Source organism: Centruroides sculpturatus, unplaced genomic scaffold (assembly GCF_000671375.1).
Source record: "Centruroides sculpturatus isolate CEXI.00-Female unplaced genomic scaffold, Cexi_2.0 scaffold332, whole genome shotgun sequence".
NCBI classification, from domain to species: domain Eukaryota; kingdom Metazoa; phylum Arthropoda; class Arachnida; order Scorpiones; family Buthidae; genus Centruroides; species Centruroides sculpturatus.
In genome coordinates this window covers 507,789-528,467 of record NW_019384524.1, presented here as the reverse complement: position 1 = coordinate 528,467, position 20,679 = coordinate 507,789, and the positions used below count along the sequence as shown (strand labels likewise).

At 32.1% G+C, this 20,679-nt stretch overlaps 1 protein-coding gene across 6 annotated transcripts in view; it reads right to left on the bottom strand.

Annotated features, from left to right (window-relative positions):
• The window catches only part of LOC111622834 (DDB1- and CUL4-associated factor 10-like), a 54,282-nt gene extending 39,303 nt beyond the window's left edge, over positions 1–14,979 (bottom strand). For 4 of the 6 annotated variants that reach the window (XR_002756345.1, XR_002756343.1, XR_002756344.1 and 1 more), the window contains exons 1-2: positions 14,895–14,979; positions 7,544–7,759 (exon numbers count right to left, since the gene is read on the bottom strand). Coding sequence is in view for 1 of the 6 variants with exons in the window: in XM_023365257.1 (XP_023221025.1) it covers positions 7,544–7,743 (200 nt within the window). In the remaining 5 variants the exon portion in view is untranslated. Of the gene's footprint in view, positions 1–7,543; positions 7,760–8,318; positions 8,339–14,729; positions 14,831–14,894 lie in introns of those variants that run through there. The other 2 variants (XR_002756346.1, XR_002756347.1) reach the window with 2 other exon arrangements.
• Positions 14,980–20,679: the final 5,700 nt, after the last annotated feature.

The window sequence follows — 20,679 nt, the reverse complement described above, 5'->3', positions numbered from 1 at the left end:
ACCGCGTGAAGGATACAGAGAGTAAAGATGGTGCCTTTGATAAGCATGACCAATAGCTAGAGAAGAATAACACAAGGTGCCAGATGGAGTATGAACAGGGAGGCACCTTAATAGTTGGGTGCAATGGAGTAGGTGGACGGATACAGTCAGGTAAGAGTCAGCGAGTCATAGGAGCTCGAGGGTGAGGGAGCTGGAGAGAAGACTATGTTAGGTGCTGGAGGGTTGTAGTCCGTGAGGTGGAGTTTGTTAACATAGTTAACGAAAGCCATAAACGTGTCCTTGTCTTCGATGAAGGCACTGAGGTGGCAGGGCCAGTGGTGACCATTGTTTGTTAAAGTTTCTTTCAGATGTTGGCGGTGCACGGTGTGTTTCGGACAGGTAAAGATGAGATGGAATGGGTCATCTTTTTCTTTGATGGCACAGTCACAGAGACCGTAATCTCCAGGACATGATGACATTACACTAGAGATCGCAAAAATTATCGAGTCTCATCCCGACCAAACTCATCCATCTGTACAATGTCTGTTTCCGGCACGGCATTTTCCCTCGTACCAGGAAGCGGCAAGAATTTTCCCTGTCCCGAAGCCAGGCAATCCTGATGAGAGCAGACCTATATCCCTACTGCATGTCCTCAGCAAGGTCCTGGAGTGGCTAATAAACAACAGACTTCTGTGGCACCTGGAGCACAACTCCATCCTCCATCTCTCTCAATTTGGCTTCCGCCCCCAAAAATCTACAGCCAATGCCATTAACGAAGTCATCAACAATGTCAATCATCTGGACAATCATACTTACGTCCTGGCCATCAGCCTGGACATTGCAAAGGCATTTGACAGTTCCTGGTGGCCATTGATATTGCAGAATCTTAGGAATATGAACTGTCCTGCAAATATTTACAAGATTCTTAAAGATTGCCTTTATGACAGATCAGCCACGTTACAGTGTGGAGGGCACACTATCAGCCGCAGCGTTGTTCGCGGCTGCCCTCAGGGTTCTGTATGTGGCCCAATCCTATGGGATATCATCTTCAATGACTTTTTGGTGCAGAATTTTGGAACACAACACAATTGCATATGCAGATGATGTCATGGTGCTCCTCGGATGCCGCTCTAGGGCAGACATTGAGAAAAACGGAACTAGCATTCTGGATAATATTTTAATGTGGAGAAAGGAACATAAACTAAACTTCAACTTGCAGAAGACTAGATGCATAGTTTTTAACAAACCTGGACATTGCAACCTATATTTGAGAGTCCCCACCATTAAAATGGGAGGCCATACTGTAACTGTTAAAAAGAATATCAGGTATTTGGGTGTGGTGCTCGACCACAGGCTCTTATGGACTGCCCACATGGAATATATAGCAGAGAGAGCTGGCTGGATCTTTAATACTTTTGCCGGCTTTGCAAGAAGATGGGGCCTAGCTTCTGATGCAATGGAAATTATATACAATCATATCTTCGTCCCTATTATCACCTATGCTTGCGGCAGCTGGGGATGGGCTGTCCGCAAGGTACACATCAAACGGAAGCTCATTGCAGCACAAAGAAGCACTCTTATCCACATCTCTTGAGCCTACAGAACAACATCCAATACCACTTTTCATGTTCTTTCCAAAAAAAATCCAATTGACAAATGCATTAGTCTTCAGGAAAAGATATGGCATCTTAAGTGGGGCTACAACATACAATCCACTGGCAACACTATTTATCATCAAGACCTCGAATGCACCGTACATTTTGCCCATACTAAACATCCCTCTTCTCCCCACAATCTCAACTTTCTGCCATCTGACTTCACAAACATTGAGATTTTCACAGATGGATCCAAGAATACCACTAGTGTTGGCAGTGGGTACGTTGCCTACCATAACAATAAAGAAATTACCTCAGGGCAGTACAGGCTGGGAACAGACTGTACTGTCTTACAGGCAGAAATGATCGCAATCCAGATGGCAGTCGCCTGGGCAGACTCTAACTTCACGCACAGGAGCATCGACATCATCTCGGATAGTGCATTGTCCATTGCTCTACTTAAGAAGAGATCTCACCATCCCATCTCTACCATAATTCACGATACTATTGATAATTCTAGCAATTCCTATCACATACTCTGGACCAAAAAAAAAAAAAAAAACTAACATAAGTAAACTGGAACTATATAATACTACACACAACAATTAACACCTCAATACTAATTCCAGCACTCAAAAAACTTTTTTGAGTGTTGGACACGTGCACATCAGGGTATGCCCAGAAATGAAAGGGCAGATGCCCTGGCAAGAACCACAGGGGAAAATGGTAATCTTCCTATCACCTACAATCAGCTGACCATCAAAACTATCAAGACTATCTTCTGGAAGGACCTGATTATATCCTGACAGCAGGATTGGGATACTTATAACCACCCCACCATGCATGACTTCATTCCTAACATCGAGCATTTCCTTAACTCTCGCTGGTATAGGCCCGGCCAGCGTATCAGCCAATTCCTGACCAACCATGGAAGTTTCCACTCATACCTGAAAAGATTCATCAACAAGCCTAACCCCAACTGCTCCATTTGTGGGGTAATGGATGGCAGTCAACATTACATCTATGACTGCCCCATGTTGGAGTTGGAAAGATTTCAACTGAAGACAACCATCGAGGCACACGGTGGCGCATGACCGATGACTGCAATAAAATCTTTGACAACAAAGACACATATGAAGCCTTAATGACATTTATTAATAATTATTTTGTAAGGACTACTGTGTCTACAACTAGTTCCTATTCTGTCCACATTCTTTGACTCTGTAATTGGTGTCCCAGCTTGATTTTGGTGTCTGCATTTGTCTATACGCATACATTTAGTGCCTGTATTTAGTCCTACATCTGCATACATATCTATTCTACTGTAAATGTTATTTTTATTTTACCTGAGATTCACTCTGTGACTGTGTTTAAATTTCTGCATGTGTATTTATGTATTATATCATTTGTGTATAATTTCCCTCGATACTTTTTTTTTTATATTATTGTAACAATTTCTATGTAACTATTTCTATATAACTAATCTTTTGCATTTTGTATATTTTGTTACTAACTAATTTTATTCTAGTATCTAACCTCCTTTACTCCATTTGTCACGTGTTAATTAAACAACTGTATCTGTAATTTGTATCATTGATTTGAGATAGTACTGGGTTATACCTGTTGTGGCACCCAGATACAATGTACACAATGTGTTCAAATAAAATATATATATCTATATATATATGTATAGTGACACTTTTCAAACACTAGGCAGATTATTCATCTTTTATTTGGTTGGATTACAGTAAACTAGAGACAAATTTAATTCTATTGAGTAATTTTACAAAATGTATATTTTTAATTTTCTATTTATAAAACTTTTTGAAGCTATTGTTTTCATTTGTAACTGCAAATTTAGAACATTATGATGATTTCTGAAAATATCATGAAACATGGTAATTCTTATTACAGTTTATATACAGGATCTTCATAAAATAACTCTGGGATCTCTAAAATTGTATTAATATTCTTATATACGATATTAGAAATATGGTTTCAGTGTCTTCAGAAACTCAAAAAGTTTTTTGGCATATTAAGTAAAAATAAAACTATGGAGGCACTACAGTGTTAGTAACATGACTTTCCAGCAGAAAGAGCAGTGTATGATTTAGTTCTTCAAAACTAAACTTCTTGTTACTGTTCAATAAAATCTTTACTGTGAGTATGGCAGTAAAGTATCCTCAGATAAAGATATTTGCCAGTGATTGCAACGTTTTAAAGAGACAGGAAATATTTTAAAAGGTAAACCACCTGGGAGACCATGCTTATCAGAAGATAATGTGGAATGATCAGAGTTTTCTGCACTCAAAGTCCATGAAAGTGATTAGGATGATGCTGTTTGAAATTACTATTTGTTATGACCAATGAACACAAAATGGTACACAAAAGTCCCATCCCATTTCAGTAATTATGTTTGTATGGCTTTAATCAACAGATTTTCTAACAGGTCAAGTGAAAAGGGGTAGTTCATTTCTATGGTCATCTCAGAGTCCAACATATCACTTCTTAACTTTTTTTACATGGAGACAAAGAACAAACATGGTGTATGCAAGTGTTGACCATCTTCAAGAGAGAGTAAATAATGCCACTGCAACTATCAGACCCAACATACTGGTACAGACACTGGGAAGTGACAGAATATTGCTTGGATGTTTGTAATACCATGAAGGGAGCACATATTGAAATGTATTACATGCTGAAAACTTGAAAGTATGCTCTTTCATTTCATCTTGTAAACCTGGGCTGTTTAAAAAATTCAATTTAAGTTTTGTATTCAATTTGGTGTTCTGTTCTTTAATAGGCTTATGTAACCTGAGGATGTCCAATTGATATGAATGAAAATGTTCATTATATTATATTTGTGTTTAGTATATTAGTGTGTTTCAGATAATATATCCCAGTTCTTGAGATGTTTAATATAGTCAAGTGCGCATAAGTCGACATCTGCCCTAAGGGGAAGTGAAAATATATCAAGTTATCTGATATGATGACTAAAACAAAGTTGAAAAAAAAAAAAAAACCATAATTAGGAAAATACAGCAGTGCTTTATACAGATGTGAGAATCAGAATTTTATAGTTAATTTAGCATGAGAAATGCATTATTTCTTACATATTGTTTACAAAAAGGGAAGTTACATTCATCATGTTTTTTGAGAAAGGGAAAATCAACTTCTTTTCTCACAAGACTTTATTGGTAATTCTGACCACCATCTGTATTTTTACCCCCTCTACACATCATCGCGAATCCTGTTGTAACTGAAAATCATTTTATGCCATTGGTCAGAGAGCCTGATAAAAAGGTAGTATCCCTCTTTCCGGGCAGTTCATGAGAAATTAAACATGCCATAGAAGACAATAGTCGACCTAAGAATCCCTGGTCCGTATAGTTAACTACTGCGCATGTTTCCACCAAGATTCTCATTCTTCTCCTGAACTTTCACCGCTGTCGTTCCACATATCAACACCTAGAAGCCAACCAGAAGAAGACTACTGATTGACTGATATCGTAAGGTAGTACAATTTATATCATACTTGTAAACTCTCTCTCTCTTGCAAGGATAGGATATAAATTGTTACTTTCTCATTTAAGATTAGCAGTATACGCTTGGCATAATAATATATCTAAGAATAGAGACATATTTAGAGTTAAGTTTGATTATGCTAACTTGTATTCAATTTGAAGCAATGTATATAGTATATTTCTTTTATCTATTATAAGTTAATTGTTATGTTTATTTATTGATTCCATTTATTTGCTAAGTTTGGACCATTCATCCGCTACAAGTCGGACTTACCCATGACACCTCCCACTCAACAGAAATAGCCCTCCAATATTTAGATTGTAACATTTCATGTGTTACGGCAGAATATCCTTCCCTAACTGGTGTCAGTCCTGACAGTCGAAATATCGAAAAATTCAAGTGACATTCTTATTTTAAGCCATCCTTAGACGAGAGTGAGCGGGCCTTAATGTCCCGACGACTAGAAGGTACAATATCTTCGACCATGATCTCACAGTACATGCAATGTATCTCTCTGGCACTAAAGTTGGTTTCTACTCCAAGTACCTCAGCAATTTCCATTAGTTTTTGTTTCAGTATTGGCCCTGAAACAAAAAGATTCAATGAACAAATTTGCTTTAGCCAACGTACCAGAATATCTTCTATTTCTTTGTACGGCAACTTTCTCTGGCATTTTCAAGACAACCACAACGAAGACCCAAGAAAAAGTTTCTTAATTTCCTCTTTTTTCTTCAGAATTCCCACTAATGTTGTTCTTGAAAGGTTTTCTTGTTTTGCAAATTCAGCTTGCAAAGTTTTATTACATTCAAATTCAGTTTGTATTTTTCCTTCAGTGTAAGCTTTGTTACGTTTGGGATACTCATTTCTAACAGAAATGTGGAAAATTTGCTGCAAATAAAACAAGAATGAAAGGTGAGAAAATGCAAAATCAGATTCTGCTGTGACGTTAAGCTGTGTGATGAGAACTCATCTTTTTCAGGAGGGGAGTCGACTTATCAGACATCTAAACAAGTGCTGGACAGAAAAAGCATGTTGATTTATCTAGTGGTGACAAGTTAAACAGTGTCGAGAAAACCAGAGTTTTTTTAACATTAATGCCTATGTAAGTCAACCAGAATCAAAGAAAACTGACTACTTAACCGACAGTGTCTAGTTATACCTATGATGAGTTATGCGGACTTGACTGTATTTCATCTTGTAATTCAAGTTAAATTTCTAATCTATCATTTATCAAACTGTGTATTAAATAACTGAATTATTTCCTGAAAAACTAATATACAACATTTACTTGGTTTAACTGCATTAATTGATTATTAATGAATAATGTTAACTGAATTTATTGATTGCAAACTGTTTTTTATGATCTATTGAAAATATTAAATTTTTTTTTCAATAAACAAAAATAAGAAATCAGCTGTGATGTTTTTAATTATAATTTTCTACATTTAAATTACATTTTAAAATTAACACCAAATAATTGCTGGATTACATTGGGTTATATTACTGATACTATTGTATTAATAATTAAATGTGAAGTAATTTGGCCTAGAAGTACGCATTAAATTCCATTAATATAGCCTGATATAATCTTAGCAGTAAGCTTAAAATTAATTAATCAATGTTTATATTTGTATATACACTATACTGAGAAAAGTGATAGCAGGCTGAGTGCCATGGAAAATGTTACAGGCCTGAAGACATACCCAGTCAGTTCCTTGAGTAACCAGAATAGTTACATCTAAATTAATAGTTCTGGAAGCAAAGATCGATGGAGGTCCAGGTACAGTACATAACTGACAATGGGAAGTGGGAGTTGTGATTTTGAATCCTGATTTGGGCCAATTTTCAGAACCTTCTAAATTAATTATTAAATTTATGAAATCTAAAACTAGATCAAATTATATAACATTTAATTAACAGTAGCATTAATAAAGCCTAATATAATCCGACAATCATTTAGTGTTAATCTTAGAATTGAGTTAATCAATGTTTATATTTTTACATTTAAAATTATCACTAAGTAAAAAAAAATTAAGAATGAAAATATTCAATTAAGAATTATTAAAAGAATAAGTATATTAAAAGAGAGTGGCATCATTCTTTCCTTACTTCTCATCCATTTTTAAAATATTCTAATGATTTCAAAGTTGTATATACAAGAAAAATAATGTTCTGATTTAACTATCATATATACAGAATGTACTGTACAGTACATCAAACTGTTTTTTTTTTTTTTTGAATTTGAACAAAGTACAATAATTTTTAATAATTCATTTTCATTCTTAATTTTTAAAAAATTTTTACATCTATTGGAATTTTTCAAGATTATTCAAATACTGAATCTAGTTTGTACTTAATCTGAATATTTTCATCATGTGAGTTTTAATTAATTTTAAATTTGTATTTCACATCATCATGAAAACTACTTTTAAGAAAAAAATTACCCTTCAGGTGAAAATTCTAAATTAAAAACACCACCATGATGTGCACATTTTGTTGAATCAATTGGGTCCCATAAACCAACATTTGCAATAGAAAAATAAAGTTTCTTGTTCAAATGATTAATATAACCAACAGTTTTTTTTCCTCCTTCTTCTCTATGTTGCAAAAATTTGCTCCACAATTTAAATCCAGTTTTATTCATGGCATAGGTTGATTAACTATAAAAGAAAATATATTCCTATAATTAAAATTTGGAAATATTTAAGTATACTCACATTTAAATCCTTATATCAAATGAAAATTTTTACTTTTATTTAACTATTCAAATGATCAGGATAAAATTATCTTCATATTAAAAGAAAAAACAATTTATAATATTAATTAATATCATAATTTTAATGCCATAACAGTTAATAACATTAAGCTTTTTATATTCACTTGTTTTTATCATCATAGATTTCATTTAGAAATTTGATTTTACATATCATTGTGTTTTATGTGTTTAATGTGATTTTCTAATATTTTAATTTCTAGGAGAAATAGTATATAGCAAAAGAAATCTGAGTACAAATGAAATTATGCATTCCTTTTTAAAACACTATAATACAGTGGTTTCCAACTCTCTGTACCTCCGCTCCGATAATGTTAATTTATATGTAGCTGATGTTACATTAAAATTTATGCTAGATGAATAAAGTAGCCAAAACACATTTTTAAGCATTGAACTGAAAAAAGCTTCAATATGTAGCATAAAAAAAAAAGGAAAGACAAACTTACTATTCAGATGTGCTACACTGCTTATCAGACCTAATTTGAATATTTCAGAGGAGGAATATCATGGAATTTTTAGTCTACGGAATAAAGCAACAATTATAAAAATGATTGCTGAAATTTTCAAAAGCATCTCGTACAATAAAACAGACTCTGGCGATAGTACTGACTTAAGCACTAATGAAATTAAAACTCCAACGTCAACTGCTGGATTATGGAGGAAAAGCTTAATTAATATGTTGATAAAACTAAAAACAGAAGTACTTCAGGAAAAGTCAGTTATAAAAGAAAAGAAAACCAAGGAGCTGAAAGAGGTAATAAAAAAATGAATTGGATTATTTTCAACATGAAAAAGTAAAGGAAAAGTACATTAAAATAGTTTTTGATTATTTGATGACCATCTAACCAACGTGTGTGGAAGCCAAGAGAGTATTTTCAGCAGCTGGATTGTTTTGCACCAAAATTAGATCCCTATTAGGGGAGAAAACTTTTAAATAAGTTAAGCATTTTGAAAGCATATTTTTAAAAACTGTTAATTTATTTTTAAAAAATGTTTATTATATCTGTACTAATCTTTGTATGCTTACATTTTAATATCAGCATTTATTTTATATTTTTCATTAATATTTTTATAAATTGGTTATTAAAAAATTTAATTATTATTTTGCAATTATAAACCTAAATGGAATATTTTGTTAGTGTTTAAATGTTTGCATTTATTACTATCCAATATTTTGTTTTTGAAATAAATGTGAAACAAGAATCAGAAACCAAAGACTCTTGTATTTATTACCTTAATGTGTTATTTTTCAGAACACTTACTGTAAATTACCAGTAAACTGGTATTCAAGTTTTCATTTACTAAATTACTGGTAAATGAAAAAGTCAATAAATTTATAAATCCTAATTACTATTTATTAAATCAATTGCTGGAGTACAAGGTAATCTTCTCACTGTTTTAAAACAAAAGATGATTTAGGCCAAGAATACAAATGCATAAAATACAACATATATGTGAAGAGAAACATAAAGTTAATTAATGAAGAATAACTCCAAATTCTTTAAAAATATTAAAAAAAAATCTGCTTTGTTGAAGAAATAATGTCTGAAGTTTCTGCCAAAACTGAACAAAAAATTCAGTACAGCAAGTTCCTTCTTTTTTACACACTGAAAAATTTTCTAATGCTGTATAGCCAATAGTAAGAAGTCTTTCATAGTAATGTTCATTCTTGTTACAAGGTCTATCTTTATTTGAAAAATGGCATGTACTTTTCATTGTTATGCTTCAAAACCAAAAGATGTTTAAATCTAGATTTGTTTTAAGATTTAATACACATATTCAAGATTACTAGTTTTTAACATTTCACTTTGCTGTTTGATATTAAGGGTACATTTATAAAGTCGAACAAGTTAAACGAGAATGACATCATTGTTATTCTCACTTTTGTTGGACATTTTGACCAATTCTTTTACAACAAAATGGCTGTTTCTGAAATCAAAGTTATGAATGTTGCTAGTGTAGTCTTATCCAAAAATTATTTTAGATTGCTTGAAATGAACAGTTATTTCTATCATTTCATCTTTTAATCTACAATTTAAACACTAGAGCAGATTTAGAAACATCAATATCACTGGGTGCCATTTTCTTCATGATTTCATTTCTAATAATTTTGACAGATTTTTTAATTCAATATTTGTTATAGTTACCATCGCTAATAGGTTTATAAGTAATGAAAATTACTTTAAAATGGCTAATGTTAATTTGTATAATAAAAATATAATAAAAAATACCAAAAAAAAAATTGTCTTGAAAATCTGCCATTGTCCAGTCACCATTGATAACCAAAACAAAACAAAACAAATAAAAAACACTTAATTGAAGACAAAAAATTTTTTTGTATTCATTATATTTTTATTATATGAATTATTAACATCAGACATTTGAAATAAACTGAGTTTTAATTTATGATATTGTCACCAAATGTCTTTATACCAATTTACATTTTTTTTTTTTTACAAAGGTTTTTTTTGATTGTCAATGATGACTGGAAAACGATGGATTTTGAAGACAAAAATTATTTTGTATTCTTCATTATACACTGGTGGACAAAACCTAAGGACAAATGCTATTTTCAACAATTACAGTTAGAAATTGAACCACAGCAGTCTGTTGAAATATGCTTGAAATCATGATGTACTCTGTTATGTAAGAGAGTACATTTTTATGTACTCATAAAAATGTTTGAGTTCCACACGTATCAGTCACATGACAGCACAGATAAGAGATTTCAGGCAATCTGTGCGTGCAGTAAGCTTTTGTTGATGTAAAATTTGAACGGGAAGGAGTGAAGTTATAATAATAAAATTTTGGACATGTCTTCCAGGCACCATTTAGATGATTTTACTCATGGAAGAATAATCTGAAACCTGGAAGAAAGACAGAATGTAACAGATGTTGCACGTGAATTTAACATTGCCCACCATATCATTTCTAGACTATGGGCAGCATTTCAAACTAGCGGAATGTGCAGCAGACACAATGGGGGAGGTTGTCCTAGCAGTATAACAACCCAAGAAGATCAGTATATTGTTCTTTCAGTGAAAAGGAATCTATGTAGTACAGCTGGTGACAAGTCATTTACAGGCATCCACAGGAACTAAGATATACCATAAAACTGTTGCAAGATGTTTGCGAAAGAAAGGACTATACGTCCGAAGACGTGTTGCATGTGTCCCACTCTCAAGAGTTCATCGAAGCACCCATTTGCAATGTTGCCATCTGCATCAAAATTGGACTAATGACGACTGGGCTACCATACTCTTCTCAGATGAGAGTAGATTCAGTCTATCATCTAATTCTAGACGGCAACTGATACGGCGGAAGGTTAGCAGTGCTTATCATCCCGAAAATATTCAGGAAAGGGATCAATATCCAACTTGCAGTATCATGGTGTGGGCAGTCATCATGGTCAATGGCCGTAAGACCTTGACCGAGGGACCATGACTGGCCAATGGTACATTGATGAAGTTCTTCTCCCTTATGTTTGATTTTTTCAAGGTGAAAAGTGAAAAGTTTTATTTTATAAATGATAACGCATCTTGTCATCGCACACAAGCTGTAGAGGAGTGTCTTGGCAGCGAGGATACTCATCGCATAGTCTGGCCAGCCTGTTTTCCTGACCTGAATCCAATTGAAAATATATGGGATGCCTTGGAAAGACATATTGCTGGTTGACAATATCCACGGACAAACAAGGAGACCCTCATCCATGCAGTGAAACAGGAATGGGACAACTTGCCTCAATAGCTCCTGGATCAGGTTGTTCTGAGTATGCCATGTTGTGTATGAAGTTGCATAACACTTCACAGTGGCCATATTCCTTACTGACATGACATTCAGGATTGTTTGTGGTAAGTATTGTGCATTTTTAGTACAACCACAACCATGACTTCAGACAATATGCACCTTTTACAAAAACACCCTCTTTTGACATTCTGCATATTTCCTTTGAACATAATTATTATATTAAATCATGTTGAATGTGCTGTCAATACTATTGTTTTCTTCTTGGTCTACAACCACATGTAATTTTTCATATACATGCCCATTTCTTCTTTGTCCTTAAGTTTTGTCTACCAGTGTATTTTTATTATGTAATGAAATTTAAAAAAGAGGACAATGACACAGTAGAGCAGCTCTGATAGGTATGTGACCTTTGTATTCGCACGGAACCTAGCATTTAGAGGTTCTTAAGCCCGGTTCCCACTAGAGCTTACGGATTCGTTGAGGGAACCGACATCACTATCCATCAGCCAATCGGATTATCTTGTCGTACAGTTTCCGAGAGAAAGCATTTCGAAGATGGCTAATGTCGAACAATTTATCGAAATCGTGTGACCGAAGGCTTGTTTACAGGACATATCTATACACAAATACAAGATAAACAGAAAAAAGAGAAAATACGTGGATGGCCATTGGAAGGCATTCCTAGTAAAGCTGCTTTATTTATCGCTTTTATAGGAAACACTTATACACATCAGCTACTCAGCATTGTTGTTTGGCTCTTTGTGTACGTTATTTTGTACGAAATGTTTAGTCAGAGTCGTAACTAGGGTATGCCAATGTGGCCCCGCCATAGGGGCCAATGTAATAAAGGCGCCAACCAGAAGGTTTCGGAATAATATGTATTCGAAATTAATAACAAAAAAATTTTTATTATGTAATGAAATTTAAAAATTTAAATTTTTTAAATTTAAATTTTTAATTTTTAAAATGAAATTTAAAAATTTAAAATTTTGTAATGAATACATAGATTTCCATTTAGTTCTCATAGATCCCATCTTAAATGGGGGTTATTTTCTGAAAAAATTTTGATGGTAACGCAGAAAATGCCCTTTTCTAGCTTTTGCAAGTTTGTCTTAGGGAAGTTCTGCCTGTCACAGGTTTATTGATTTAGACAAATTTGAAAACTAGTGTATACTTTTTGAGGTAGTATAGAACCAATAAATCATAGTAGTATGGCATAATTATACATGATTTATGTTTTTAGAAAACATAATATTACTTAATATTATGCTTTCTTTCCTGGAAACTTTCTGTGGACCAGTAATCAATAGCTTGTGGATTAGTATCATTCTATAGCCCAATATTTTGAGTAGCATTGATTTAAGCTACTAACCAACAAATAGATCAATAAATCACATTCTTTAAAAAAGTTTCTTTCTACTTACTTACCTTCGTCAATCTTCATAAAGTGAATAATAAGCATATTGAAAACAAGCAAAATCTCCAATTAAAAAATATGAGAGCTTCCAAAGACTGCACCTGTATACACTTAACAGAGAACTAAAGAAGTCATCTTGTTGCATTTAAACAGTACAGTAAAACCTGTCAAAAGTAGAAACTGAATAAAAAGGAAAACTGCCTAAACAGAAAAAATTCTTCAGAAAAGCAATTTTCTATGTTAAAAAAAAAAGAACCTGTTCAAGACAGAAAGAAACCAGCCAAATCTGAAAAATATTCAGTAGTGTGCAATTCCATTTTACACGGGTTTTACCATATTTACTTGTGTATTGACTATTAAAATAAAATTGTGTTTTATAAAATACCAATGCTTTAAAAAAATGTTATTAAAAAAAAGCAAATAAGTTAAGGAAAAAGTATAGACTATCTCAGGAAAGGTAATTGCTCCATTTGGTTCCACTCCACAGACACCTTATATCTGTATTTTATATTTTACATGTTATGTTTATTATACAAATAAATGCTACAATAAGTATAAACACTGTTCTCTAATAGTAAGTGTGAAATCTATTGGAGGAAGATAAGGCTTATTGTAAACTGAACAAGTAAAACGGCAAAGCCATCTTTGGGACGAGACTATGTCTCACAGAGCGCGAGCAATGCATGCACAAATCTCACACTTGCATCCTTTTGTAGAAACAGTCTCAGCATTTTGTATTTTCTTTTGACCCGATTCTCGGTCCCTCAACTACCTACAAGTCTGGTTTATTTTATGTGCACACGATTTGGGCACCAAATTGCAACTCCCGACACGTACTCCTTCGTACCTCTAAGGCGTGCATCCGTCGACAGCAGTGCGATTTTAGAGACATAGTCTCATCAAAAATCCTATTCTGCATTGTTATTCTTACCATATGTTAAAATAAAGTGTGAGTGCAGGTTTGCATGTGTGCGTCGTGTGTCGCTCAAATAATAGTAACACAAAAAAATTTGTGTTACTACAAACAATCATCGCACCTAATTCCCAAACAATAGAATCATCACCGTCTAATAGTAAGCGCAAACTCGAAAAACTTATAGACGGCACGCCGGTTATTTGAATAAACACTGTAAATAAAACAATACGTATAGAAGAATACTTTTATAACTTAATTCCTCCAAAGTAATTAATTTAAAAATTTATATTTTAAATTATGTAACACGTATAATATATTCATAATACAATTATAGTAGATTTAATTTTTTCAATTGTGTCTGCTTAAGTTTATTATATAGGTTTTATATATAATTTTGTTACTTATCATCATTTCTTGAAGAATATTTAACGATTCATTCAAAATAATTATCTTACCAAATATTACATAACACATCTGAAAAAAAAGAAAAACAATAAACAATAACGCAGAATCAAGTAAAGAACTTTCATAAGGTAAACGATAATTAAAATAAAGAAAAATTCCATTTATATTAGTAAAATAATCTGCAAAATACATTGCATTGTTTATTATCTGTCAATTGATTGCATCAATTAAATGATTACAGAATTTCTTTTCACGTATTTAATATATTTTGAATGAAAATAATATTTAACGAGTGTCATGACGTAATGTTTATTGTATTTAATTAATATATTGTAAAAATATTATAAAATAAATGAATTTTTATATATTTTCCTTTATAAGTTTTTCTTTAGAAACTTATTCCATGTCTTAAGTTAGGCTTAAACAAATTCGTCTCCCATAAACTTCATTCGATAAATGATGAGCAAATGATTCTAAAATGGTTAAATATGATTTACAATTGTAAATTTTTTATTTAAAAATTTCGATAATACTCACTATTAATTCATATCTGAAGAAATTATTAGATGACAACTTAAACAATCGCCATCTTATTACCGATCGCAGCGACACGCTAATTTTGTAAATATGGAGTAAAAAATGTAATAAAATTAAAAATAATTTTATTATTTTCCTTTTAATTAAAAATCATATAAAAGTTCATGTATGAAATAAATTTTTTAATAAATATTATTATTTAAAGTTTTGTAAATCGTTAAGCTCGATCGAAATTTAGGTACTAACTTAAATTGGGACTAACGTCGGCAGAGTCGGTAGATTATCTGGTCTTTCTACGTACAAACAAATTATATTATATAACATTACAGTCGACCCCTCTATAACACTGTTGATAATTCCGTTTTATATGAATTCCATGTTGTACGAGTCACTTAGATTTTACAAATACGTGTGCCGGGCTGTGAACGGCTCACGTATTTGTAAAATCTAAGTGACTCGTACAATATGGAATTCATATAAAACGGAATTATCAACAGTGTTATAAGGGGGACGACTGTATATTATACATAATAATAATCATCATTATTTGCTATATTAAAATTTACTTTAAGTAAGAAATTTTTCTGTGTTTTTTTTTTTTTTACTTTTAACTGATGAAATAAATGATTGATTAATTGTTCGAGTGAAAAAATGCAACGACAGGTAACAAAAAAGTGTAAAATCTAAAGGTCAAGTATGACTTTGAACAGCTTTGTCGCATTCTATCATTAATGTAACAAAACACTGACTTAATATTATATCCATTATTGAAAAATAAATATCCATGTTTGGTTTTGTTAACTGTACACATACTTTGCTTTTTGTCCAGTACATCAATTGGCAAAGCTTATGGCTTGGATATAACAAACTACCTCGAGATTTGATGAATGTAAACGTCTTCTCTGGTGCTGCATCACAAGATTTTGCTGTCAATATATTTTTCATTCATCGCAACCAAGTGATGACAATGTAACCTCCTAAATAGTGTAATATAAACTTAAATGTTTTTGATGCAAAATAATCATGATCTAATAATTCTCTATCAGTACGATCTTCATAGGATAGGCTCTGATTACAAAAAAATCTTGTAAATGTTCTTCCAGTTGTATTTGGAAATGTGTATCTTGCAAATCTAATGATTAATTGTTTAATATTTCTTTATCAATCTTAAAGTGTTTATAAAGGAAAGTGGAACACAGAGAGATAGTTAAGATTTTTGATATTTACTGCTCGACAAAACCTTGATTATGTATACAATTAAAAGCTTCTCTATGGTTTTCTTTTGCGAGAACTATCGCTTCTGCATAGTCGCACCCTAAAGCTTTTCTATTTGTCGTTCCATATTCTTTTAAGATTAGATAACAAACATGTACTGTATTATCTTTGGTTTTGGAAATCTAAATAAAAAATCTTAAGCCGTATTTTGGTTTATAATTTAATTAGCAAGTTATTAAACGTCAAAGTGTAGTGACATCATTTCCATTTTCAAATCTAACTATTAAACAGCTCATTATTAATTAAGTCAGCCAAGAGTACATGTGCGGCTGTTCATCACCGTCTTCGAGAAACGGGAATACTTTTAATGGTTACCGTTTATCAAAACACGATATACGGGAGCGAATCGGGTTTCTTGCCTTGCACTACAGAATAAGGGTGAGGGAAAATTATACGTGAAAAATCGCTTTGAATGATTATCAGATTACATTTTTTTAAATGTGATGAATTCATTTATGACGTTGTAATCGCTTGTGTTTATCAAGCCGCAGAATTGCATTTTTATCAGTTAAGGAGTATCACTATAAATTTTCTTTTTCCCCTTGTCTGCTGAAACTTTATCCGTGTTCAGCAAAGCAGAATGCCAGAATGCTAACAAGTAAGTAAGAAATCTAATTGTCCAAGAGAGCAGAGCTAAGAAGTGTTCTGAGTACCTTGAAGGCTATAATGAGTTAGCAAATTAGGCAAATTGTGTGTAATTTTATTATAATTTTATGACCATTATAAAAAATATATATATATTTAGTCTAGCAGGAGCAACCATCTTGCAAATTGTACTGTACCACCGGGTAAAAATAACGACGACACCAGTAGAAGTTAGCATAGACAAAACAAGCTGACGGAACTAGTTACAGTTCTAGCAGTGGAAGGAGTGAAGTAGTTAGAAACGAGTTCAGTATCACAGCAAGAATTGAAACTTATTATAAAAGTCGATAATATCATCATTTGATAACATACACTTCGCAAAATTTAGTAGATCTACCATTAGAATTTTTGCATGGTTATAAGAAATCCTTGGGGCAGACTTGGAAACTTTTGCATTCACCCGAGTTTTTCATACTCGAGGAACTACAGTAGAAAGGATATACATCCGTAAACAAAACGTAGAGACGATTTTTCATATTGTATGTGATCCTATTAGACACATGTAATTACGAATACGGTAGACCTTTCAATGAATAGGTCTCGGCCATGCAACAATGCAACAATACATATTCTGTGTAGAAAAATGACTGAAGAGAAGGGGTGATTTTGGAGCAGGATTTTTGGACCAAGACCTATAAGCAAAGAAAGAAATGAGAAAAGATGGAAAAAAAAATGAAGAGTTGAATGATCATAGTGTGCATCCCATGGAGTCAATGGATTTCAGTCCGAATCCTCGAATATCTAACATTCGGAAGATCCCGAAGCGAGTGTATCTTCTTTCAATTCTTTGGAGCATCCCAAATGCATCGAATATGCAGATTTCATTGCAGGACCATCACCTGCATTGAAGAAAGCAAAGAAGAAAGATAGGAAATTCTTTTTTCGATGGTTTAAACGAGTCAAAAATGGATCGACGATTCAAGTAATATCTTTGGACGTTTAAGAAATTGTTCTTTTGGCTAAGTATAATTTGTTTTAATGTATTGAGTGTTGTTTTCCTTGAATTCTTGTTTTATATAACGTTTAATCTTGGATAAGAATGAAGCCTTGGTAAACCAACTGAATAAAGAGATGAATAATCTGCCAAGTGTTTTGAAAAAGTCACTTTATTGTGTCTGTATAAAGCAAAATACAGTATAGTTTGTTAGAACTCCCCTGTAAAGCTGTCTTCACTTTTGATTTTCTTGTATTGAGGTAGAGTTTTTGTTACGTAAAGCAACGAAACTGAGCAACGAAAGACAACTACGGGTCAGAACAGGCGAAAATCCTCAGTTCTAACTGGCACACTAGAAAGAAATGCTCTGGAAGAATATCATTCCAGTCGCAAATTCGAAAAGCGAAAAGAAAATATGAAGATCAAAGTGAAGAATGTAAAAAAGAAGATTTTGTCAAAATCAGATGAATCCTCAGAAAATGAGTATTTCTGTATGGTTTGCGCTGAAGCATATAGCAATAGAAAGCCTAAAGAATATTGAATTACGTGCAGTCAGTGCAATATGTGGTCACATGATGATTGCACTGACGGAAATTTTCCATATTTCTTCCACATTTACAATTTTGTTGGTGGAAAACCAATATCTGTTAAAACTCGTGTATATTAAATACTTACATGTAGTTTTTTTTACATTATTTAGAAATATTTATTTGTTTGCATTTTTATTTAAAAAACAGAACAGTTTTCTTACAATTTACCCTTCATGCTGTTACTTTTTACCTCGGGCTAGTGCACACTGTAATAAAAGTTCAGATTTATTTAAATAAACCAAAGGTTTTGTCTTGCAAATCTAGCAAGTGTTTTAATGAGTGTGCAATATGCAACCAAAGAATATAAGACTTTTTATATATAGAATAGCTCAAAACTCAGTTAACCAAAACAATAAAAGCAAACAATAACACGCAGTTGTTTCAATTCCAAGTTTTCCTTTGTTAAAAATTATCTTAAAAATTATATTTCTATGTTAACTAATTCTTGGTCCTCCTGTATATTCATTTTATTTATTAGATCATATATAGTCGACCCCCTATAACACTGTTGATTATTCCGTTTTATATGAATTCCATGTTGTACGAGATTTAGATTTTACAAATACGTGTGCCGGGCTGTGAACGGTTCGCATATTTGTAAAATCTAAGTGACTCGTACAGCATGGAATTCATATAAAACGGAATTATCAACAGTGTTATAGGGAGGGGTCTACTGTATTACTTCAAGAATTAATTATAATATTACAATATTTTAAAATTTTTGAATTATTTTATTGGTTCTAATTTTTAAAAATTTTTTTATATTTATATATAATTATTTTTATTATGCAATTGTTTTTTTTTATTTATTAAATTATCTTGCAGATGTTAGAAATATTTACAACGTAATTAACATTGACGACATCAGATGGCGTTAACAGTTATTTTATTTTATTTCTTTTTATTACTTATTACATTATATCAAATAATATAATAAGTTATAAAATAAAGCATTAAATATATAAATTCCATATTTATATTTTTTACGTTAGAAATAATTCTTGAGTTACATTCCATTGCTTTTTATTACATTTGTTAAAAATAAATACAATAAATTAATAACAAAACAAAATAGGATTTTAAATAAATTACTATTAAATATATATTTTTCATAAATTATTACTGGTAAAATTAATAACAATACAGAAACAGATAAGTAAACAAAGTAACTTTACTGTATGTATAAAATAGTGTATTTGTCTGTTCTAAATCCTTTTGACTGATCCGGACAAAAGTTTTTATAATTACTCTCTCTTCTCTCTCTCTCTCTCTCTCTCTCTCTCTAGGACCATGCAAAAAAATAGGCTATCATAAAACCCTAACATTTCATTATTTCCCTAATTTTATTTCCCCGTATTAACTTTTAAACCCTTTGACTAATATAGACTAAACAGTACAGATACAGTAAAGAACAGTCAATTTTAACGGACTTTAAGAGGGCCATTTTTCACTTTTCTAACCGGTGGGTACGACCAATGAGTGAGAGATAGGGTCTGACCTATCTAAGATAGATCAACCCTGAAAAATTTCTGAAATTATGATCAAGATTCAAACCAGAATATCTCTCAGAGCAGCAACCCGCTTCTCTCTACCGAACACTACAGTAAAATATTTGTTCTTGTATCGTTTTCAATAATGTTTTATCAAAGGAATACCAGCATTGCCATTTGACTAGGGGAGCCTCATTTACGTTTGTCACAAAATATTCATTTCATTGCATTTCTTGTCTATTAATTAAGAAAAAAAATGTATTATTTAAAAATATTTTTTAGGATTTCACGTATCTTCCCATGTTGTGGGATTGTTCAAAAATGCATGATTGTCACAATGCGGGATAGTTGGCAACCGTATATATATTTCAATACAGTAATATCCTGAACTTATGTGATAGTTGGGACCGAGCAATCACGTAAGTTGAATTCGTGTAAGTCAGGGTATAATTTCACATATAAATACATATGAATAATTTTTAATTGGGGCCAGAGACTAAGAAAACAATAATTTAGAAAAAAATGTTTAATAAAATCTTAGATAATACATATGTATAACAAATTATATTATTATACAATTTTTCACATTTACTTGATTATCACACCATAATTTTAACATTGTTTCCATCTCAGCGATAATACCGTGACGTTTACGAATGATGCTTGAATTTAAAGATTGAGCATTTTTCGCAGCTTCGAGAATTTTTCTTTGCCTTTTATAACTGACCGACAATTCGAGTAGATCAAACTTCTTTGCCAATTCACAAATTTTCATTTTTGTATCGAAGTCTTTAATAATGTTAACTTTACATTCCAAAGATAAAGTTTTTCTTTTCTTGTTTGATGCAGAA